We start from the raw sequence: 25,864 nt of genomic DNA on the forward strand, positions 1-25,864 counted from the left end.
CAATAAAAAGAAACCTATCCATTCCCACTTCTTTTCTTGTCTCCACCTTCCCAAAGTGACTTCTTTGCTTTCTTTTCTTCTTAAAAGACTAACAACAAATAAAGCTAGCACAAACAACTACAATCTGTGGGGTTTATTCCAAAATAACTGAGGAAACATGACAATGTTAGTGGTGATGGGCAACACTGCCCAATTTTATGGGAAAACTGAAACTTTAATTAAAATTTTAAGTGTATTTGATCTTTGTAGGTTCTTATTCCTTCTGAACCAGGCATAGAGCTGTATCCTAATTTTACAACAGGCTACATAAAGAGCAGTGGCAAAGTCAGTACAAACTAAAATTTCATAGATAGGGTTGTCGATTAATCACAGTTAACTCAGGTGATTAACTCAAAAAAATTAATTGCAATAAAAAAAAGTAATTGTGATTAATCACAGTTTTAATTGCACCATTAAACAACAGAATCCCAATTGACATTTATTAAATATTTTGGATGTTTTTCTACATTTTCAAATATATTGACTTCAATTACAAAACAGAATACAAAGTGTACAGTGCTCATTTTATATTATTATTTTTAGTACAAATATTTGCACTGTAAAAATAATAAACAAAAGAAATTGTATTTTTCAATTCACCTCATACAAGTACTGTAGTGCAATCTCTTTATCATGAAAGTGCAACTTACAAATGTCAAATTTTTTTGTTATATAACTCCACTCAAAAACAAAACAGTGTAAAACTTTACAGCCTACAAGTCCATTCAGTCCTACTTCTTGTTCAGCCAACCATTAAGACAAACAAGTTTGTTTACATTTACGGGAGATAATGCTACCCGCTTCTTATTTACAATGTCACCTGAAAGTGAGAACAGGCGTTCACATGGCAAGGTATTTATGTGCCAGATATGCTAAACATTCGTATGCCCCTTCATGCTTCGTCCAGAGGACATACTTCCATGCTGACACTCGTTAAAAAAATGTGTTAATTAAATTTGTAACTGAACTCCTGGGGGAGAATTGTGTGCCTCCTGCTCTGTTTTACCCACATTCTGACATATATTTCATGTTATAGCAGTCTCAGATGATGACCCAGTACATGTTGTTCGTTTTAAGAACACTTTCACTACAGATTTGACAAAATGCAAAGAAGGTACTAATGTGAGATTTCTAAAGATAGCTACAGCTCTCAATCCAAGGTTTAAGAATCTGAAATACCTTCCAAAATCTGAGAGGGACGTGGTGTGGAGCTTGCTTTCAGATGTCTTAGAGGAGCAACACTCCAATGCGGAAGTAGTTCCGAACGGGGAACTACACAAAAATGAGGTGGTTAGTTAAACAGAAATTAAAAGGTACAGTGTCAAAAGTGAAATCCCTGCAAGCTGAATGGAAACTTTTAAAAGACACCATAATAGAGGCTCAACTTAAATGTATACTCCAAATTAAAAAACATAGTAAGAGAATCAAAAAAGAGCAACCATGGCTAAACAACAAAGTAAGAGAAGCAGTGAGAGGCAAAAAGGCATCTTTAAAAAGCGGAAGTTAAATCTTAGTGAAGAAAATAAAAAGGAGCATAAACTGTGGCAAATGAAGTGTAAAAATATAATTAAGAAGGCCAAAAAAGAATGTGAAGAACAGCTAGCCAAGACTCAAGAAGTAATAGCAAAAAATTTTTAAGTACATCAGAAGCAGGAATCCTGTTAACACTGGGGCCACTGGATGATCGAGATGCTAAAGGAGCACTCAAAGACGAGAAGGCCATTGCGGAGAAACTAAACGAATTCTTTGGATTGGTCTTCACAGTTGAGGGAGATTCCCAAACCTGAGCCATTCTTTTTAGATGTCAAATCTGAGGAACTGTACCAGACTGAGGTGTTATTCAAGGAGGTTTTGGAACAAATTGATAAACTAAAGAGTAATAAGTCACCAGGACCAGATGGTATTCACCCAAGAGTTCAGAAGGAACTCAAATGTGAAATTGCAGGACTACTAACTGTCGTCTGTAACCTATCATTTAAACCAGCTTCTGTACCAAATGACTGGAGGATAGCTAACGTGATGCCAATTTTTAAAAAGGCTCCAGAGGTGACCCTGGCAATTACAGGCTGGTAAGCCTGACTTCAGTACCGGGCAAACTGGTTGAAACTATAGTAAACAATAAAATTGTCAGACACATAGATAAACATTTGTTGGGGAAGAGTCAACATGATTTTTGTAAAGGGAAATCATGCTTCACCAATCCACTTGAACCTTTTGAGGGGGTCAACAAGCATGCGGACAAAGGAGATCCGGTGGATATAGTGTATTTAGATTTTCAGAAAGCCTTTGACAAGGTCCCTCACCAAAGGCTCTTAAGCAAAGTAAGCAGTCATGGGATAAGAGGGAAGGTCCTCTCATGGATTGGTAACTGGTTAAAAGATAGGAAACAAAGGGTAGGAATAAATGGAGAGAGGTAAATAGTGGTGTCCTCCAGGACTGTACTGGGCCCAGTCCTATTCAACATATTCATAAATGATCTGGAAAAAGGGGTAAATAGTGAGGTGGCAAAATTTGCAGGCAATACAAAATAGTTAAGTCCCAGGCAGACTGCGAAGAGCTACAAAAGGATCTCTCAAAACTGGGTGACTGGGCAACAAAATGGGAGATGAAATTCAGTGTTGATAAATGCAAAGTAATGCACACTGGAAAACATAATCCCAACTATACATATAAAATGATGGGGTGTAAATTGCTGTTACCACTCAAGAAAGAGATCTTGGGTCATTGTGGATAGTTCTCTGAAAACATCCACTCAATGTTCAGCAGTAGTCAAAAAAGGGAACAGAATGTTGAGACTCATTAAGAAAGGGATAGATAATAAGACAGAAAATATCATATTGCCTCTATATAAATCCCACATCTTGAATACTGTGTGCAGATGTGGTTGCCTCATCTCAAAAAAGATATATTGGACTTGGAAAAGGTTCTGAAAAGGGAAACAAAAATGATTAGGGGTATAGAAAGGCTGCTGTATGAGAAGGGATTATTAAGACTGGGACTTTTCAGCTTGGAAAAAAGATGATTAAGGGGGGGGATATGATAAAGGTCTATAAATTCATGATGGGTGTGGAGAAAGTAAACAAGGAAGTGTTATTTACTCCTTCTCATAACACAAGAACTAGGGGCCACCAAATGAAATTAACAGGCAGTAGGTTTAAAACAAAGAAAATGAAGTATGGTTTTCACACAACGCACAATCAACCTGTGGAACGCCTTACCAGGATGTTGTGAAGGCCAAGACTATAACAGGGTTCAAAAAAGAACTAGATAAATTCATGGAGGATAGGTCCCTCATTGGCTATTAGCCAGGATGGACAGGGATGGTGTCCCTACCCTCTATTTCCCAGAAGTTGGGAATGGGCGACAGGGAATGGATCACTTGATGATTATCTTTTCTGTTAATTCCTTCTGGGGCACCTGGCATTGGCCATTGTCAGTAGATAGGATACTGGGCTAGATGGACCTTTGTTCTGACCCAGTATGGCCATTCTTATGGAACTACAGAACCTGAATCACCAAAAAAGAAAATCAATCTTCTGCTGGTGGCATCTGACTCAGATGATGAGAAAGAACATGCATTGGTCTGCACTGTTTGAGTCGTTATCGAACAGAACTTGTCAACAGCATGGATGCATGTCCTCTGGAATGGTGGTTGAAGCATGAAGGGACATATGAATCTTTAGCGCATCTAGCATGTAAATATCATGCGACACCGGCTACGACAGTGCCATTCGAATGCCTGTTCTTACTTTCAGGTGACACTGTAAACAAGAAGTGGGCAGCATTATCTCCTGCAAATGTAAACAATCTTGTTTGACTGAACAAGAAGTAGGACTGAGTGGACTTGTAGGCTCTAAGTTTTACATTGTTTTATTTTGAATGCAGTTTTTTTGTACATAATTCTACATTTGTAAGTTCAACTTTCATGATAAAGAGATAGCACTACAGTACTTGTAATGGAGGAATTAAAAATACTATTTCTTTTTTTTTTTGCAGTGCAAATATTTGAAATAAAATATAAAGTGAGCACTGTACATTTTGTATTTTGTGTTGTAATTAAAATATATTTGTAAATCTAGAAAACGTCCAAAAATATTTAAATAAATGGAATTCTATTATTGTTTAACAGTGCGATTAATCGCAATTAATTTTTTAAAGTGCTTGACAGCCATATTCATAGACAATGATTTGTTTATACTGCTCTGTATACTATACACTGACATGTAAGTATAATATTCCTATTCCAGTTGATTTATTTTATAATTATGTGGTAACAATGAGAAAGTAAGCAATTTTTCAGTAATAGTGTGCTCTGATACTTTTGTATTTTTATGTCTGATTTTTTAAGTTTTTAAGTGAGGTGAAACTTGGGGGTACACAAGACAAATCATACTCTTGAAAGGGTTATAGTAGTCTGGAAAGATTGAGAGCCACTGGTTTAGAGTACATACCTTACAACAGGCACAGTATGTATAAAGATATACATTTAACTAGCAATACAATTTAATAGCAGCAATACAACAGTGATAAAAACTAACAGATTTGTACAATGAATCTTTCTGTTGGAATGTTAAGCCTGATTTTTTCCACTGCATCTATCCACTGCATAGATCTGACACAACTCCACTGATGGCACAGGACTTACACAGGCAAAAACTGTCGCAAGTAAGATCAGAATCAGGCCCCTTCCCATTTGCTGACCATCTCTGATTTTAATTTTGCAATCTATTTTAATACTGTAGTTTTTTAATTTAACAGAGTGGATGAAACCACACTTGATCATTCCATTGATTGCTTCAGGAAAAAAACTGGCTGTGAAATCCTTAACAAACATCACACTCACCACAATCTCTCTACTGCCAAGAGGGCAGCTATACAGTCCCTGAAATCTAACCACCATATAGCAATCAAATCAGCAGACAAAGGGGGGAGGGGAGGGCGCTACTGTAGTCCTCAACCATGGTGACTATGTTAATGAGGTCAACTGACAACTCTGTGACACCACCTATTATAAAGAACTCAAAGAAGTCCCCACACCACAATTTATGCAGGAATTTAAGGATACCATCAAATCCTTCCCCAAATAACTCCAAAAGGAACTCTACAAACTCATCCCACACAAATCCACAGTCCTTCTGCATGCTTCCCAAGATAAACAAGGGAACACAGGCAAACCATCATATCTGACCACTGCACTCTTACTGAAGAAATATCAGGTCTCACAGAAACTATCCTCAAACCACTCACCATACAAAGAGCCAGCTTCCTCCAGGAGGCAAATGACTTCCTCCAAAAACTTTGCAACAGTAACAACCTCTCTCAGAACACCATTCTTTCCATTATGGATGTCACTTCCCTATACACCAACATCCCTCACAATGACGGCATAAATGCCTGCCTCAAATATTTACAAGACAATGGACAACCTTCAGATATCCACTCCAAACACATTGCCAAACTCATCCATTTCATCCTCACCCATAACAATTTTACATTCAACAACAAACACTTTGTCCAAACCATGGGAACAGCCATGGGTCCTAGGATGACTCTTCAATATGCCAACCTTTTCATGGGCCACCTTGAAGAAGAATTTCTGGACAAACGCACCATAAAATGAATGATATGCCTGAGACACATCAATGGTATTTTCACCCTCTGGACAAATGACAAACTCCCTCATAGATTTCCACAAAACTTAAACCACCACCACCTGTCCATTAAAACTCTCTCTGGAACACTGCCACACTAACATCGACTTCAACAGTGGAATCCAACAGACAACTATATACAAGAGACCCAACCACCCCAAACACACCAAGAAATCTTTACCTACACCCAAGCACTCAAATTCCACATAATATCTTCAGAGGAAAAAGTACAAGATATAACACACTCAGAACTACCTTCACCAAACAAGGACCTTCTACCAGATAAGTAGGTCACATAATGGAACAGGCCATCCAAATACCTTGAGAGAACCTGCTTCAGTATAGAAATAAACCCCCTCCAACCACACACCCCTAGCTGTCACCTACTACCCACACTGGAACCTATATGGGGTATCATCAAACACCTACAACCATATTAATGGAGACCCCATCCTGAAAGAAATCTTTCCTGAACCCCCTCTTCTGGCCTTCAAACAACCCCCCAACCTTTCCAAGCTCATCATCAGAACCAAGCTCTTCACAAACCAGGATGTCAAAACTCAAAGTGGTACCAGATCCTGCCAGAACAACAAATGCAAAACCTGCAGACTGATCTGTACTGCTACAATGAGCAACACCCCCCACAACACACCTTTCAAGATCCATGGGTCCTATACATGCCTATCACAACATGTGGTGTACCTCATCCAATATATTAAATGCCTCAACCACAACTATGTGGGTGAAACCAGACAATCACTATGCTCGCCAATGAACACTCTCAGGAAAATGCTAAAAGACAAAAATAGCATATCACCTGTGCATGAACACTTTCCACAAAGCACATTTATATTCCCCATCTTGCAAACAGAAGGTATGAGAAAATAGCACCCCATGGTGATAGGTTTTGACCAGAAATGAGCACAGGTACATATGGTTCTGGGCTAGCAGAGAACGTAGGATCTACTGACCCTGCTATCATTTCTGCATGTGCCTTTGCCTCTACTTTTTACACATCTGTCCTGGCATGAGCCTGGCACTTTGTGCAGCTTCTTTGGAAATTTCATTATCTTTTCTCCTCCCCATCACTTCTGCTACACATGGACGCAAAGTGGCTTCTGACACATTGCCATTGGATTTTATATTAATAACTTTTTTCCATATTTTTGAATTTATAACTAAAAAAAGTTGCTGGGTTGAGAACCCTAAAGACTGCAGCTCTATCAACAGAACAGGCAGGTCACACACAGCAATGCGGCAAGCTTCCCCCACACTTCCCACCCGTAAGCTTCATTCCTGACCTGGAGGTACCACCTCGAGGGGAAAGAGAGTACAGAGTCTCCATGCCCAGTCAGTTCAGGTACTAACTAGGGTACCCATTGTGCTGGTGATTTGATGTCTGTCTGTCTGTCCTTAAATTTTACTAATCCATGAAAGTAGGTTTGAATTTGTTTGGTTTAACCCTGGACTTTCTTTTTTCTACACAGCTACACATGGAACCAACAACTGACATCTGCAAGAAGTTAAACACAGATTCTACAGTACAAGAATATGACTAGAAAGGCACACAGACACTCTAATATGCAGTGTACCACTTACTATCATTCAGTGCGATGAAATTCTGTTTCATTTAAACAAGAACAACATTCATTACATCTACAACGATTCTTACGGCTTCAGTTTAAAACAAACACATTTAACAAATACATGTATGTTTTTACCTCAAACCATTGTTTGTTTCTTCATCTGAAGAGAGGCCATTGCATACATTCCCGAAAGAGTGGCTGGGTTTCAATTTGGCTTCCTCACAGTCTGATGTTGCGTCTCTCTTTTTCCTTTTACCAAAAAACTTCTTGAAAGGCTGGAATTTCCCTGCCCTTTTCTTGCCTGCAGATCACAAGACAAACACATATGGTAGCTTATCAAGGCTGCACTTTGGTGTGTGCTAGAAAATCACAACAGCTAGCACTTGCAAAAGAAAAATGAGGTCAAAGAGCAATCACCAGCCTAAGCAAACCCTGTGCTTGGAATTTAAATGCATGGCTGCAACTCACTGTCAAGGCACAATATTGACAAAGCAAAACGAAGAGCATTAAAACACCTGCTCTCTGGATTAAAGATTCATGCTGAGGTGTCAGTGCGGTCAAACATTTGGATGGGGGGAAAAAGATCATTTACAAGAGACAGAATGAAAACCCAATAGAAGGAGATTCATTTTTAGATTTTGTGTAGTACTTTTCTTTTGTCCTGGTCACTAAAGGAAAGCTCTGCATTCATTACCATACTGCAGTAGGTGCTACATGCACTGGTTTGAATGGAAGAAACTGAAAATAACTTAGTATATATTATTTATATCGTGCCATAGGTGAACAAGGCACTTTGAAGACAAACTAAGATAATGAGTTAAATTCTCAGAGTTACATCAGTGTACATTCAGAGTGAAGTCAATTGAGTTACTCTGGTTTTACTCCTGAGTGACTGAGAGCAGAATCTGGCCCAGCATTCCACCCTGAGGTGTTTACAAACTGAAGTTAGACCCAAAACTCAGAGAAAGACAATTTGGCAGGCACAAGGAAGGAAACGGCAAGCAAAAAGAGAGGGGATACCACTTTTCACAGAGAACATAGATGAAAAATAAATAAGTTTGCGAAGCTAAACCTTTTTCCCCCCACTGCCTACACCAAAAAAATTAAAATAAATAAATAACTATATAAAAAAATCAAGGCTTATTGCTAAATGTTGGCATGGTGTAACAAAGGAGGAATTTCAAACATTTTGAAACTATCATAGTTTCATTTCATTTACCCCAATTTAATTTTGCATTCAGTTACCTTAGAATGCACTCTCATTTTTGGAACTGCATCTCTTCTAATATTCCAATTAGAGATATATCATTTTCACCACTGTTTCACCTGTGACAAACATTTTCATAAGCCATCCAGAATTCTCATACATACTACCTACTCTCTCATTCACTCACTCTCTCTCTCTCACACACACACACCCCCTCCCCAGGGAGCTGCTGCTCAGAAAAAGTATGAATTTTGTTGCAAGATGCATGTGATAAACGTGTAGGGACAACTGACCAATAAACCTGGAAACTACTGTGCTGCAGTAGTCTTACGATTAAAGGGCCAGATTCTCTACCTTTCTCCACAGCATTTGTCCTTATCTCTCCAGATAAAAAATTACCCCAAAGTGGGTGAGACCCTAATGGGTAAAGCACCAACATAGCCGACTTCTATGCCACACCCCTCTAGAGCCCCTACAGTACAGTGGGCATGTCAGGAGCAGGGAGGTGTTTGGCCAGAGTACACTGCAATCCAGCTATGCCCATCAGGCAGATGGTTTCTGGGGGCTGGGGTGGACTAGAAGAGCCCAGGAGCAGGGACAGAGATAGACAAAGAATTAGAAGCTGTAAGAGACTCCCTGTTAGTTCACGCCCCCATCACGTTACCAGAGGTGCCTGTTACTTTGGGGTATGCTCATTTATTAGGGCTACACTTGGTGGGGGGTGTCTGTAATTCTATCAATGTTCTGCTTGTGTCACTTGTGTTCTCATACAGAGCTCTACTTCTCCCTTCTGCAAGTTCCCTCCCAATGGTGCTATCCTGCAGGACCTAGGTTCCCCAGGGCTGGGTTCTTCCAGCCCCAGAATCAGAGGAACACACACGCACACACACACTAACAGCGCATCTGAGAGAACCAGGTTAATTAGCACTCTCAAGCTGACCCCTTATATTTCCCTGGACTCAATAGGCTGGGTCGAGCAACACTTCCAAGCTGTGACCCCCATATGCCCTTGGACTCAGCAGGCTGGGTCCAACAGCACTTGCAAGCTGCCAACCTCATATTCTCCAGGTTCAGCACATCCCTATCACCACATTCACGTTACAATTGTACTGGTAGTAACCCACTTGATGAGCAAACCCCACAGGATTTTTGGGCGCTGCAGTAATCTTTAGCTTAGGTACGAGGAGCGTTGCTGCAGAGTGAATGGGGAAGCCAAAAAACACCCATGAGGGGGATTCATAGAATATCAGGGTTGGAAGGGACCTAAGGATGTCATCTAGTCCAAAGCAGGGCCAATCCCCAACTAAATCATCCCAGCCAGGGCTTTGTCAAGCTTAACCTTAAAACCCTTTAAGAAAGGAGATTCCATCTCCTCCCTAGGTAATCCATTACAGTGCTTCACCACCCTCCTAGTGATTTTTTCCCCCTAATATCCAACCTAAACCTCTCCCACTGCAACTTGAGACCATTACTCCTTGTTCTGTCATCTGCCACCACTGAGAACAGCCTAGCTCCATCCTTTTTGGAACCCCCTTTCAGGCCTGGTCTACACTAGGACTTTAATTCGAATTTAGCAGCGTTAATTCGAATTAACCGTGCACCCGTCCACACCAGGAAGCCATTTAGTTCGACCTAGAGGGCTCTTTAGTTCGAATTCGGTACTCCACCCCGACGAGGGGAGTAGCGCTAAATTCGACATGGCTATGTCGAATTAGGCTAGGTGTGGATGCAAATCGAACTTACTAGCTCCGGGAGCTATCCCACAGTGCACCACTCTGTTGATGCTCTGGACAGCAGTCCAAGCTTGGATTCTCTGACCAGCCACACAGGAAACGACCCGGGAAAATTTGAATTCCTTTTCCTGTCTGGGCACTTTGAATCTCATGTCCTGGTTGGACATCGGGGCGAGCTCAGCAGCACCTGCAACGATGCAGAGCTCTCCAGCAGAGGAGTCCATGCAATCCCAGAATAGAAAGAGGTCCCCAGCATGGACAGACCGTGAAGTCCTGGATCTGATCGCTGTGTGGGGCGATGAGTCTGTGCTTTCGGAGCTGCGCTCCAACAAACGGAATGCAAAGACCTACGAGAAGGTCTCCAAAGCCATGGCACTCAGAGGATACAGCCGGGATACAACGCAGTGCCGCGTGAAAATCAAGGACCTGAGACAAGGCTACCAAAAAGTCAGAGTGGCAAACGGATGCTCCGGAGCACAGCCCCAGACCTGCCGCTTCTACGAGGCACTGCATGCCATTCTAGGTGGGTCTGCCACCACTGCCCCACCAGTGACCGTGGACTCTGAGTATGGGATAGTGTCGAGGGGCAGTTCCTCGGTGATGTTCGCCGATGGGGAAGATGAGGAAGGGTTTGTGGAGGACGACGCAGGCGACAGCGCTTACAATACCGCTTTCCCCGACAGCCAGGATCTCTTCATCACCCTCACAGAGATCCCCTACCAACCCTCCCCGGCCGTTAACCCGGACTCAGAATCAGGGGAAGGATCAGTCGGTAAGTGCTATAAACATGGAAACATTTATTTTTTAAAAAACAGGAATAAAAAATATGTAAAAACTATATAAAACCTTTTGCTTAAAAAACTATATAAAGAGAAGGTCCACACAGATAGGGATGGAACAGAAATCCTCCTGGGACAGTTCCACGAAGCTCTCGGAGAGCAGCTCAAAAAGTCTCCGCAGGAGGTTCCTGGGGAGAGGTGCCTTATTTGGTGCTCCGTGAAAGCACACTCTTCCGCGCCAGGCCATCCTAATGTACAGCGGAATCATTGCCTCCACCAGCATTGCAGCGTACGGTCCTGGTCTGTGCAGGGATTCGAGCAGCATCCGCTCTCTCTCTCTCCGAGTGACCCGCCTCAGGCTAATCTCGTTCGGCGACTGCTGCATCTAAGTAGGGCAATTAGTGTACTGTTACTATTGTGAATGCTTGACTTTTACTTTGCATAGCAATGACCTTCGCTTAACAGCCACGTGTTGGAGGCCACAGAGGAAAAGCATACAGTGATCTTTCCCGTGCACAGCCGCGAGGGGCTGGAACAGGGTCAGACTTTATGCTTTACAGATTGCCTTCAGCGGGAGGGCACAGCTATCCATTAACTGTTAAGCAGCCTATAGTGTAGTGCTTACCAGGCCTGGCTGCTACACGGATTCAGCTGTACCGCCCCGCTTGTCCGATCTCCTGTGCAAGACCGCAGCCAATGAAAGCGTATTCCGAAATCTCGAACTTGTCCTGAGAGTTCGTGAGACTAGGTGCCCTGTATGGTCTTGTTCACAGAAACTGACTAGACTGTGTTCAGTGTTCGCAAACATGTATCTTTTCAAGGAAATCACTTCCTTTTTCCCATCACACAACTGCGGCTCTTTCACGAACTGCCCCCGCATCCCCCTCACAGAGGCTGGCGCAGATTAGGCGGCGAAAGAAAAAGACTAGGGACGACATGTTCTCGGAACTGATGGCTTGCTCCAGAGCCGAGGCGGCCGAGCAGAGACAGTGGAGGGAGACCCTATGTCAGCACCAGCGCTCACACAGCGAACGGGAGGACAGGTGGCGGCAGGAAGACCAGCAGGCGACTCAAACGCTGCTTGGGCTAATGAGGGAGCAAACGGACACGCTCCGGCGCCTTGTAGATGTTCTGCAGGACCGCAGGAAGGAGCAGAGAGCCCCCCTGAACTGTATCTGCAACCACCTTCCCCTGCCACAAAGTCCTGTCCCCCCCTCACCCAAAATCACAAGAAGAAAGGGCGCTAGGGGCCGTGAAAACTGTCACTCCACCCCAGCAGAGCGCTCATGTACCAAACAGCTCTCATTCCCTAAAGTGTGAGAAGTGCTTCCCTTCCTGGATCACCCAGTCCCAAATCCAAGTTTCATCCCCCCACTGTGTAGTTGAGTATTAAAAGTAGTTTGTTGTTATTCACTGTTTCCGTCACGTTTTCCTTGTCAGAAGACTTTGTGTGAAGGGGGGGAGGGGTTTTTTAATTGCATAGGACAGCCTCCATTACCAGGGTACAGACTTGGGGGCAGGATCAACAGCAGGACACACACAGACTGCAGTCACTAGGCACTAGGGTCATTCTGGGAGGTGAATGCTGCCCCGGGTCAGTCTGTGAGGTGTATGCTGCCCCAGGGTCCTAGCGCCTGACATCCACAAATGGCAAGGCAGGCTGCCCTTACCATGCCCTTCCCCCCTAGCCACGAGCCTCTCCGATGCCCTGAGCCCCAGCAAGAGCCCTCATCCATGGACACATACTCACCCTTCCCACACACCCCTCACCCCTTCCTACGCCCCAACCCCCAGTCCAGAGCCTGCATCCAAACTCCGTCCCAAAGACGGCACCCCTCACCCCTTCCTGCAAACCCACCCCTTCCTGCACACCCACCTGCAACCGTCCTCCCCCCAGAGACCGCTGTAGGAGCAGGAGCCTGTCATTCCTCTAGTGTAGAAGCGGTCTGGACATCAGTGCACACCGTACCCACCACAGTCCGCGTCCATGTTTCAACCCTTGAACAGGAATTCATAATTAAAGAAAACTTTATTAATAATCAGTATTCCATTAAAGTTATTTTAAAACGTGTGTTGGAAGGGGGGAAACCTGGAGAACGGGGTATGTAACCGCAGATCGAAGTCAACAGTCACTGAAACAGGCTCAGGTTCAGCTTCTCTGTAAATCAACTGGAGAGTCATAGGTTACCCTGCTCTCCGAGGAACCTATCTTTCAAAGCCTCCCGGATGCACAGCGCTTCCCGCTGGGATCTTCTTTCGGCACGGCTGTCTGGCTGAGCATAATCAGCAGCCAGGGATTGGCCTCAACCTCCCATCCAGCCATAAAGGTCTCGCCCTTGCTCTCACAGAGATTGTCCAGCGGTCTGGACATCAGTGCACACCGTACCCACCACAGTCCGCGTCCATGTTTCAACCCTTGAACAGGAATTCATAATTAAAGAAAACTTTATTAATAATCAGTATTCCATTAAAGTTATTTTAAAACGTGTGTTGGAAGGGGGGAAACCTGGAGAACGGGGTATGTAACCGCAGATCGAAGTCAACAGTCACTGAAACAGGCTCAGGTTCAGCTTCTCTGTAAATCAACTGGAGAGTCATAGGTTACCCTGCTCTCCGAGGAACCTATCTTTCAAAGCCTCCCGGATGCACAGCGCTTCCCGCTGGGATCTTCTTTCGGCACGGCTGTCTGGCTGAGCATAATCAGCAGCCAGGCGATTGGCCTCAACCTCCCATCCAGCCATAAAGGTCTCGCCCTTGCTCTCACAGAGATTGTGGAGCACACAGCAAGCAGCAATAACAACGGGGGTATTTTTTTCGCTGAGGTCCGAGCGAGTCAGTAAGCTCCGCCATCTCCCCTTGAGACGTCCGAAAGCACACTCCACCACCATTCTGCACTTGCTCAGCTGGTAGTTGAAGAGTTCCTTCTCACTGTCCAAGGCGCCTGTATAGGGCTTCATGAGCCAGGGGATTAGCGGGTAGGCTGGGTCCCTGAGGATCACTGTAGGCATCTGCACATCCCCAACCGTTATTTTGCGGTCCGGGAAGAAACTACCTGCCTGGAGGCGTTTAAACAGACCAGGGTTCCTGAACACACGCGCATCATGAACCTTGCCCGGCCACCCCACGTAGATGTTGGTAAAACGTTCCCTATGGTCCACCAGTGCTTGCAGCACCATAGAAAAGTAGCCCTTTCGGTTAATGTACTCGCTGGCCTGGTGGGCCAGTCCCAGGATAGGGATGTGAGTAGACCGGTAGCTGTCTGGCGTTGCAAGTTTCCAGAGGGCTATGGCCACTCGCTTCTGCACAGTCAGGGCTGCTCGCATCCGGGTGTCCTGGCGCTTCAGGGCAGGGGACAGCAAGTCACAGAGTTCAAGGAAAGTGCCCTTACGCATCCTGAAGTTCCACAGCCACAGACCTGCAGCACTATGCGGTCCCACCAGTCCGTGCTTGTTTCCCGGGCCCAGAATCGCCGTTCCACACCATGAACTTGACCCATTGCCACCATGATCTCCACTGCGCGGCGTACCCTGCTTTGTGAGAGGTCTGCGCCACTCTGTGACTTCCTGTCCTCACCGCGCTGACGGAGCCTCCTCGCCCGATTTCTCAGCAGCTGACTGTGGAAGAGGTGGACGATAAGGTGCGAGGAGTTGACAACGGCCATAAGTGCAGCGATGATCGCAGCGGGCTCCATGCTCGCAGTGCTGTGGCGTCCGAGCTGTAACCGACCAGAGAAGGGCGCGAACAGATTTCCCGCCGGCGCTTTCACGGAGAGAGGGCGGGAGTGACGGTTCAATGATGACAGTTACCCAAAACCACCCTCGACACATTTTTCCCCCCAGCATGCATTGGGGGGAAATCCCAGGATTCCAATGGGCAGCGGGGAGTGCGGGAACTGTGGGATAGCTTCCCACAGTGCACCGCTTCCAAAGTCGACACTGGCCCCGTTACTGTGGACTCACACAGTTGAACTAGTGTATTTAGTGTGGATACACAACTTCGACTTCATAAGGTCGATTCCACAAATTCGAATTAAGTTGATTCGAAATAGTCTTGTAGTGTAGACGTACCCTCAGGTAGTTGAAAGCAGCTATCAAATCTCCCCTCATTCTTCTCTTCTGCAGACTAAATAATCCCAGTTCCCTCAGCCTCTCCTCATAAGTCATGTGCTCCAGCCCCCTAATCATTTCTGTTGCCCTCCGCTGGACTCTTTCCAATTTTTCCACAACCTCCTTGTAGTGTGGGGCCCAAAACTGGATACAGTACTCCAGATGAGGCCTCACTGATGTCGAATAGAGGGGAATGATCACATCCCTCGATCTGCTGGCAATGTCCCTACTTATACAGCCCAAAATGCCGTTAGCCTTCTTGGCAACAAGGGCACACTGTTGGCTGACATCCAGCTTCTCATCCACCGTAACACCTACATCCTTTTCTGCAGAACTGCTGCCTAGCCACTTGGTCCCTAGTCTGTAGCAGTACATGAGATTCTTCCATTTTAAGTGCAGGACTCTGCACTTGTCCTTGTTGAACTTCATCAGATTTCTTTTGGCCTAATCCTCTAATTTGCCTAGGTCTCTCTGTAGCCTATCCCTACCCAGCATATCTACCACTCCTCCCAGTTTAGTGTCATCTGCAAACTTGCTTAGGGTGCAATCCACAGCATCCTTAAGATCATTAATGAAGATATTGAACAAAACCGGCCCCAGGACCGACCCTTGGGGCACTCCGCTTGACACTGGCTGCCAACTAGACATGGAGCCATTGATCACTACCAGTTGAGCCTGATGATCTAGCCAGCTTTCTATCCACTTTATAGTCCATTCATCCAGCCCATACTTCTTTAACTTGCTGGCAAGAATACTGTGGGAAACCGTATCAAAAGTTTTGCTAAGGTCAAGGAATAAGTCAAAGGGAGAGGGAGGGGGAGGGGGAGAGAGAGAGAGAGAAGCAACCAGCTTAACCATGGACGTTATTTATTGCCAGGTAATAACCATACAAGGGGAGTCAAACAAACAAAACAGTTATAATATTAAATGTAACTTAAATTTGATTACAAAAGTCAGGTTTAGAAAACTATAACTGATCACACAAGTCAGGGTCAGAAGGCCATATCGAGAGAGAGAGAGACGCCGACACCGTGGGTGCTCCGGGGCTGGAGCACCCACGGGGAAAAATTAGTGGGTACTCTGCATCCACTGGCAGCCAAGCTCCCCTCACCCCCCACCCCACCTCCTCCTCCTCCCCTGAGCGCGCCACGTCCCGGCTCCTTCGCCTACCTCCCAGAGCTTCCTGCCCAGCCGCCTCCAAACAGCTGTTTGGCAGTGTTAGCTGCTCCAGGAGGGAGGGGGAGGAGGGGGAATGCGGCATGCTCAGGGGAGGAGGCGGGGCCAGGGCAGGGATTTGGGGAAGGAGTTGGAATAGGGGCAGGGAGGGGTCAGAGACTTTGGGGAATGGGGGCGGGGGCTGGGGCAGGAAGGCGGGGTCGAGCACCCACGGGAAAGAGGGGAAGTTGGCGCCTATGGAGAGAGATGAGTTTTCACCACTCCCTGAAGCTTGAATCGATCAGGGTTCCCAAGTGGTGGTGGTGGTAGCTGAGGTTCCAGAGTTCTGGAGACAGGCAGAGCCCCCAGCATGATCAGTCAGGAGAAGATGAAGTCCCAGTGGAACTGATGCAGATGTTGGATCCAGGCATCAGAACACTTACCTGAGTATGGGTAGGAGTTTTTGTAGGGAAAGAACAATGGTTCAAGGGAGAACACTAGATTTGTTTATGGGTAAACTGATGGCTCAAGGGAGTATACCAAAGTTGTTTTGTTCAGGCTAGATAATAGGAACTGATTATTCCTGGCTATGGGCTGTGTTCCTTGCAGGGAGCTCACAATGCAATTAGGCAGCTTCAGTATTTTGGATACCAATAAAGGATTTATTACTAAAATTGGTCTGATAACTACTGAGCTGGGTGTGTGCAGGTGTGAGTTCATTAACATCTGGAGCAGAGATTCCCCATCATGCAGTGCTTCCCTGCTTTTCTGGTCCTAGAGTTCCTTGTGGTTCTTGCCTTGGAATCTCTGTTCTCCATTCTGTATGCCAATGGAGATGCCTCCCTGTCCCATCTTTGATGCAACTGAGGTTAGGGGAGTTTCTTTAATCCTGTCACCCTTGTCCAGAGGGGTTTAGGTGTCTCTTTCACTGCCTTTTCCTTGCTTTTTGTAAGTCTTTCTTCTGATCGGCTTTGGTTCAAGGAGAGGCTGGGGTGGGGGGAAGGTCTTTCATGAGCCAGACAGGCTGGGTACTGGTTTCCCAAAAAACAGAGCTGATAGGTAACAATCAGTATGCCAAGCAGATAATGCATGCAGTAGAGATATTAGCCCAAAACATTAAAGCCAAACAAATAACACTCTGCTTCAGTCAGCATATCATCTGAAAATCTCAAAGAAATTTATAATGATGGGTATCATTCGTCTCATTTTGCAGATGGGGTAATGGAAACACAGAGAATTTATGTGAACTCACAATCTTTGCAAGAACATCCTGGCATGAAACAACAAGGAGATTTTGGGTCTCAGGTTAAAAAAGATTGAGAACAATTGCATTAGGCTACAGTTGGCCCAGATCTTCAAGCATTTGAGATTTTTCCTCCTTTGGTAAAGGCACTGTCACAGTCCCTGAGTTGGCTGCACCTCTGATTCCCTCATGTGCTCCTCAAGAGCACCCCACTTAGGTCTCAGGCCTCCAGCCATCACTTTTCTCATGACAGAATCCTATGATTCCTTTCCTTCAGTCCAGGGTCTTTACAGGTCTGACTTCAGTTCAGCTCCTGCATTCCCGCAGGGGCAATGACAGGGCGATCCAGTGACCAATCACTTTCATAAAGCAAAGTACTATTTATTCAGAACAAAAGCATTTAAGAGAAACAATATCTTAAAAACAATAAACAGCTTATATGCATGACTAGCTTACAAAGTGGTCAACCATCTTTCACTTGGGGACTTTGGTAAAATACTTCAGGTCCTTCCAAAGGGTTGGGTTCTGTTGGTCATAGTCTCATGCTTGTCAGTTCTTGGACAGAGTTTCCCCCCTCTCAGGTCACTATTTTTATACCATTTCAAGTCCTTTTGTTCTTAGGCCTCTTAAACTAGGTCAAACCAGTCTATAAAGCTTCCCCCTTGGGGGCAGGAGTAGGGGGTAAAACTTCAAAATACTCATTACATAGATTATTTCAGAACTGAAGATTTGCCTCAGTTACCTCCATTATCTTTAGCTCCTGCAGGAAGCATTCCTTATCTTACTTATTACGCTAGGAAATCCAAAAACTAGCAAGCGCATAAAGATACATATAACATTTAACACATCACAGGCACTATTCATGAAAATGGCTCTTGTAGACTGGTAGAGCACAGAACAAATTGCGCACTACCAGAGACAAGACTTGTGGAAGGAACTGGATTGCCACAGTTTCTATATGTCTGTTACTATAACAGGGACAGATCTCTCCCTTCTTTTTCAAAAAGGATTTCAGTCCATACCATTCCAACAGCACAGCTAGTTCACTCAGAGTATACAGGGCCGGCGCAACCCATTAGGTGACCTACGCGGTCACCTAGAGCGCTAACATTTGGGGGGCGGTGCCCGGATCTTCGGCCGCCGTGGTTGTCAGCGGTATTTCAGGGGCGGGACCTTCTGACGCCTAGGGCGCCAAACAAGTTGGCAGTGCTCCTGAGCGTATAGCATAAGTCAGTACAGTCACAATGACTTTTTGAAAGGGCCCTTGTATTTTCAGCCCACTTCTGCTGTACTATCCCCTCTGTAGGCTGGTAACGGAACATCAAGTCTAAACCCACACTGGACATGGGTCCAGAGATAAATTCAAGACACATATTTTTCATTAAACTAACAGCTGTGATCACAGTACTTATAATTAAAATATCTTTGTATATTTGTAGTCTAGGGTTTTCAAACACTCATGTTCATTAAAGGAAGCAGTTTTAGGTATTGCTTCCACTTATCAACATGTAGTTTGAAGATCATCATACAGCATTTGGGAAATCACAAACAACTGTAGTTTTTAATATGCACCATATTTTTATTCAAAATACCCCAATGTATGAAATTGTGCATAAGCTGTCTCCAAGCACATAGCAAATAATATGTGTTTAGCTTTCTACAGAGATACCGACGGACCATTTGCTTTAAATGAGCAGATATTGGAGCTTCAGTGTGATAATCCCAAAAGAGAACAAAATATTTGCACCATTTTAGAAGAACACCACTAAATGGGCTCACCCCTGCATCCCTTGCATATATTTAACTCTCAAGGAAGTTAATGAAAGTTTTGAGAGAACAATTGTAGGATCAGGCCCAGGAGGAAAATGATGACATATGCATACAACCAAAGTTCCCAGGGTAGAATAGGTTGATAAAAAACCATAAACTGAAGTCAGTAACATACACAAACACACAGACATATGCTTAATTAACTTACCATCAGTGCCCTAATAAGAAAGAAATATCAATATATATATTATTATGGCAATATTTCACTCTCTCTATTCTTCCCATGTGATGCAACATGTCCCTCACTTTATATCTGCGCATCGCAGCTGCCATTCTTTCACATGAGGACAAGTTTTTCTTCAGAGCCAATAAATGTCAATCCTTTAACTCAAGCTGGATGGCTCACTGTTAAATGGATGGGCAATCTGAGGCAGCCCTTGACCTCCAGGGCTGAGCAAGCTGTGCTTGCAACATCCCCAGATCCTTCCAGCATTGACACAAGTAGTAGTCAATCCCACGTCTTCCATAGGGCAGTGCAAGTTCACTACCACTTGGGCAAGGTCTTTGTAACAGGCTTTTGGTTGTTTCATAAATGTTGTTTTATAAAACAAGATATTTGATGATTCCCAAGGGCTAGAAAGTGGGACAAATCTCCATTTCTATGCTGATATGACACTAAGAGGAATCAAGAAGTTGGAAATGTGGTGGACACAGATCTCCCAAAACCATAATGTGTCTGGTGCTCTAAGATGAAAGCTAACTTATTCCTTGCCATATTAAATGTTATGGAGGGTGATGATAATGGTGAAGCCCCTAGATGCTACAGGCATGTTTCAAAGACAATTGCTGAAATAGCCTGAAAACAACTCTAGTCATATGTGCAATTTCCTAGTGTTTTATTAACTATCAGATCTGGAATTATGCAAATTCAGATCCAAGACAGCAAATGAAATAAGCAATCAAATCTTGTCCTTGCTTGGTTTACACACCTTTTTCTTTATTTCTTTCAGAAAATCACTATGAATAGTTAATAGCAAATTAAGGAATGTTGTACTTCAGAGTCTAAATCATGGAAAACTATGAGGTGTGAAGGCAATAGCTAAACAGAAATGGATGCAGGAAGTAGAACACCACATCATATACAGTAAATGCTCCTTTTGTATCTGATGCCAGTGAAGTAGCAAGAACACATTAAAAACAATCTTTAACCTGTGATATAATTCCTCAGTTGCACCCCCATCAACAGATGCAACAGCTGCAGCACAGAGAGCTAGTTAAAGTGAAGCCTAATGCAACCTTTGGCATGCTACAATGTAGCACATGATCAGACTCATCTTTACCAGAAAAATGGGTCCCACAGACACAATCCATCTTTCACCTTAGTTCACTGCACTTGAAACTTGTAATCTCTACCAGCGACACCTCCCTAATAAAGCTGAAGGCAGCTGCAATCTGCTGCATTTTATGCAAATTGGATCTGACTCCTGGCAAAAGCCCAAAGCACCCTTTCAGTTTGTCAAAGTATGGATGCTCTTGCTCCAACAACTGTGGCAACTGACAAATCCCCTGCCCAGGGTAAACTCACAGTAAGAGTTTTCTATAGTGTCCTTTCAACAAATAGCATAAAGCACTCAACTCAGTTATGGGTCATATAAATTTAGATGTGACAGTTAAAGAGTAGAAGAGCCTCAGTTGCTTGGATAGAAAGAGGGAGAGTGTTCCCAAGCAATAGGTAAGACAGGTAAAAGACTGAGGCAGGGTGAAGGAGATGCCAAAATTGGTGTTGTTAAACCAGACAGGCACTTTTGAATCAAAAGAACAAACTTCACGTGACAGATGTTAGTCACATCCCATAATCCACTACTGGCAGGCCCTCAGTTACCATGATTAGGGTGGTAAAAGAACCTATACAGAATAATAGAATCGGATTCAAAATAGGCAGAAAGCAAATGAAGGTGACAGATGCTACAGGTTGTGATTAAAGAGAAGGGATACAGGGAAACTATGAAAAGGAATTACATTAGTCAAAAAGGGGAGTGTTGAAAGCATAGATAGGATGAAAGCCTGGACCATTTGAAGTCAGTGGTAAAACTCCCATTGACTTCAACAGGGCCAGGATTTCAACCCTGATATTTAGCTAGGTAGGTGCTAGTTTGTGAAGATCACACAAAACTCATCAATGTGTCCATTCACTGTCCAGTTTGTAGTAGCTTGCCCATTAACACCTGCATTCATACAGTAGGTATACAGACTCTCAGAAGCAGCATTATATTCTATTTTAAATTTTGTACTGTGTTCATTTACCTTTTATACATTGGTAAAGTACAAGATATTAGCTAGACAGGGGCATAAAGTAACTACTGACATTGTCCTTGGAGGTTAATCTATCTTTGTTCCTTGTCAGTGAATGTAATACTCATAAAATATACTGGACAGGCAACCCCTAAAACTGCAGTTCTATTGACAAAATAGACAGAACATAGGCAGCAGCAGTGCAAGTTTCTTTACACTGTCCACCAACATTTATTATTATTTATACTTCAGTAATGACTAAAGACTCTAAAATTGAAGTCCATTGGGCCAGATACTGTACAAAAACATAAGAGACAAGCTCTTCCCCAAAGAACTTAGCCTAAATAGAAAAGAGACTGACAGACAGTGGATGGGAGGGGAAACAGAGGTACATACTAATAGGTAAAGTGCCTTTCCCAAGATCACACAAGTGGTCAGTGGCAAAGAAGGGAACAGACTATAGGTCTTCTGACTCCTAGTCCAGTACCCTATTTATTAGACCTTTGGAGATAGGCCTTGACCTGGAGGCAGCAGCCCTAACTAATTACGTTTTTTGATCATGTGGGTGGGTGATTATGTACATTGGGCTGGTGTGGTTTTCATAAAAATATACTCAGTTACATATTGGTGTAAGAGAGCTACGGTATCCGATTACAAATGGTGGCTGCAATACATGTTTTTCTCTCATGTTTAGGAACATGTGTGTGAACAGGTGATCTGGATTAGAGGTCACAATAAATTTGGTATGAACTTTTGTGTGGAAATTACTGAATTGAAATCTGCTTGTACATGACACTGCTGTACTACACGTAGTGTCAGAAGCAAGGTAGCAATTTGATGTTTAGGATGGAGATGAAGAAATTTGGGCTGCCGGTGGCGGAATGGAGGGAAGCAAAATGTAAACTGGAACCAAATAGTGGAACAGAGATGGAATGTTGAAGAACTTAAATGCTTATTTCCTTGCCTTTTTCTTTTCTTTTTTTTTTTTTTTTAACTAGCATTGGTGATAAAGTCTAGCAATCTCAGCTCTAAGTTAATGGAATTTGTGTGTGAGAATTTCCACTTTTTAAAAATAAGTATGTATCAATATTGATAGCTGTCTATATTGCTAACTAGTAATGCTGATATGCACTACCCTCTATATTTACCTCCTGCAGAAACCCATGTGCCCCCACTGACTTATTTCCCTTCCTGGTCCTCTGAAGAGCCGTCCTCCCTTCTCCCACAATCTTCCCCCATAGAGGCCAGACCTTTCCCCAAGTTTCCTCCATTCACAGCCTGGACTGCCCCCATAATCCACCTTGGCCTCCTCCTCAACATGCCCTCCCCTGAATATCCCAAACTTTGCTGATTATTGTTGATAGATCTAAATGTGGATACATGTCAACCCTTACAAGCTGAATACGGTAGGGGAGCAGTGCTCTCTGTGGGGAAGGATGGGGGTGACATGGAGGGGCAAAGAAGTAGAGTGGAGTGGAGGTTTGTTCTGCTGAATCTCCTAGGGTTTAACAGACTGGAGCTCTTGTGCCTCTTTTCATTCATCAGACATCACAGCAGATCCAATTTCTGGAATACTTCTTTCATGACCCTCAACTCATCTAGCTTCTCCATATATTGGTTAAACAAGAACTAGGGGAATGTGGGGAGGGAAACAGTCCAAACGCAGAAGAAGATGTAAACGCCAAGGAGACTGAGCAATTATTGAAGTTAATACAAGAAAAATAATGAGATGAAATAAGAAAATGGAACATTTAGATCTGGTATCATGAATAACTTCTAGACAGGTGAGTTCAGACCTCAGTTGTTTGAGAAATTTAAAACTAGACTGGACAAAATGCTGACAAGTATAGGGAACAATTCTCTATTGGCAAGGAGCTTAACTAGGTTATAGAAATGGTCTTTTACATGTCTAACCTCTATGATGAAACTGAGAAACATTCAAATGAAAGAGAGCTTATGTAGGTCCAGAGGTGTCGAGAGAAGATAAGTCAGTATCACCAGTTTGTATCAACCCCATGTGAAAACCAAAAATTATTTAAGTGTCAATAACAGAGTCAAGAAAAATCTCTCTTGTAGATTCTATGCTACTTGCAAGGAAACAGATGTCTCCACAGATGACATTGACCAAAATGGACTGTGAATTTGGTAGGGCCCTACACATAGGGCAATTTCACAGTCAAGGATTTTAACAATTGTAAATTTCATTATTTCAGCTATTTAAATCTAAAATGTCAGTGTTGTAACTGTATGGGGCCTGACTCAAAAAAAGTTGTGGGGGGTCACAACCCCTGTAGGAGGGGTTGTGATACTGCTACCCTTACCTCTGCACTGCTGATGGTGGCGTGCCACCTTTGGAGCTGGGTGCCCAGCCAACAGCTGCTGCTCTCTCACCGTCCACCTCTGCAGGCAGCAGCGCAGAAGTAAGGGTGGCAATGCCATAACCCCCCTAAAAATAACCTTGTGACCCCTCTGCAACTCCTTTTTGGGTCAGGATGCCCAATTTGGTCTCTCCTATGAAATCTGTATCGTATAGGGTAAAAGTATACAAAACACCAGAATTCACTTTGGTGGGGGGAGACGATCAGATTTCACAGTCCATGACCTGTTTTTCATGGCCATGAATTTGGTAGGTCCCTACCTATGTGATATTTATTTCCTGCCTGCTGCTCCACACATGACTAATATAGTCACTTGTTAGGATAAAATATATGAATCAGCATAATAAACTTAAGACTTCTTTTAAAGGTATCAGAGTTCAAATGCTATGTAAAGTCCTATACTATCAAGTGAGATGCTATTTCAACACTTCTGTTTACAGAAGCAGGAAGTTATAGAGAAAGTAAAACTTGTTTGCATGTGGACCTATTACTCTGAGTCTGAGTCATGTTTTAACCCTTAGAATGCTAAGGGAAGATATAGTCAGCCTTAGCTATATTTACTGAGGGACTGGAGCCAGGGCCAGATTATAACATTCTGAGGCCCAATGTCAAGTGTACGAGGCCCCATACCATTAAAAAATGAATTTCTTATTTTCACAGAAAGGACATTGAATATATAAACACGAAAGCTTTATGTTCGCATACAGACAACGGCAAAGTTGCAAAAATAGAATAATCTTCATTTTCAGCAGCCCTCTCTGTAATGAGGACATCATGACAGAAATAAATTTTAGACAAATTCTTTGAATTAATTGTATATGTAAATAAAGTAGAAGTAAACAATATAAAAATACAAAATGACACAAAATTACAGTAAATAATACAATTTACTCGAAGAGTTCTCAGGAAATTTTTTTTCTTTGTTGGGGCATCTAAATTGTGGAATTCCTTGTCTGAATAAGCAATGAGGTTCTCAGAGGATATAAAATGACAATAGAGGATATAGGATGCAGATAGCCCACAAGCTTAAAGCTCAACTATTAGTTATATTGATATGAATTACATCCTGGTAATAAGCAAATCATCAGAATATTGTATGTGGGTTATATTTTTCCAATAAATTGATTTGTTTTGTTTTTATAGAAGGTTATGCTGAATTACCTAATATTGGTACTAACATTAGTAGCAAAAACGTTTTTATTGAAACCAGTAAAAACTTTAATTTTATATTATAAATATTGAGATTTGTATAGCTATACAACAATATATATGTATATATAAAACAAAAGGTTTCCGACACACACACACACACACACACACACACACACCCCTAAAACCTGTGTTATTTTACCAGGATATTTCTGTGAAAGTTAGTGCTATTTTGTCTATGTTCTCACAGGAAAATAAGAGGGGATACATATTTTGTTTTACACCATGAATAATGAAAAATTATCCTTTTCATATGAATAAAGGAAAAAAATGTTTGATTAATTTTGTTAGGGAAATACAAAGTTTATCCAGACTATATATAAAATAGATTTACAAATGTTTATTCAGATTTAATTTTCACAATGAAACAATGAATTGTTATGATTTTTCTTTTGCCATACTATAAAAATACAATGTATTATACATATGTGATTTATAAGTCTATATAAGAATTTTTACATAGCATACTACCTATAATAAAATATTATCTTGCGCGCTCCAAAACTGCTGAGCAGAAAATCCCAGTCTTCTTTCTAGGCAGACATCTCTCTTCACATTCGCTTCTCTATCCTGTCTCCCCTAGGATGACTAATTAATCACCTCGGACACACAGAGTGACAACAAGCTATATGTGCGAAAGATAAAAAGAATTTACCAGAAAAAGTCTGGTAATCTCTAGACAGGCATTGAGAAAATGAGAAAAACTAGCCTATGTT

The 25,864-nt window shown here is 43.0% G+C and overlaps 1 protein-coding gene across 1 annotated transcript in view; it reads right to left on the reverse strand.

The window, feature by feature from the left end:
- The window catches only part of CRACD (capping protein inhibiting regulator of actin dynamics), a 256,321-nt gene that overhangs the window by 105,897 nt on the left and 124,560 nt on the right, over positions 1-25,864 (reverse strand). The window contains exon 4 of the mRNA XM_045017941.1: positions 7,412-7,577. Within this exon, the coding sequence (XP_044873876.1) occupies positions 7,412-7,577 (166 nt within the window). The remainder of the gene's footprint in view (positions 1-7,411; positions 7,578-25,864) is intronic.

This window comes from Mauremys mutica, chromosome 5 (assembly GCF_020497125.1).
Source record: "Mauremys mutica isolate MM-2020 ecotype Southern chromosome 5, ASM2049712v1, whole genome shotgun sequence".
Lineage (NCBI taxonomy): Eukaryota > Metazoa > Chordata > Testudines > Geoemydidae > Mauremys > Mauremys mutica.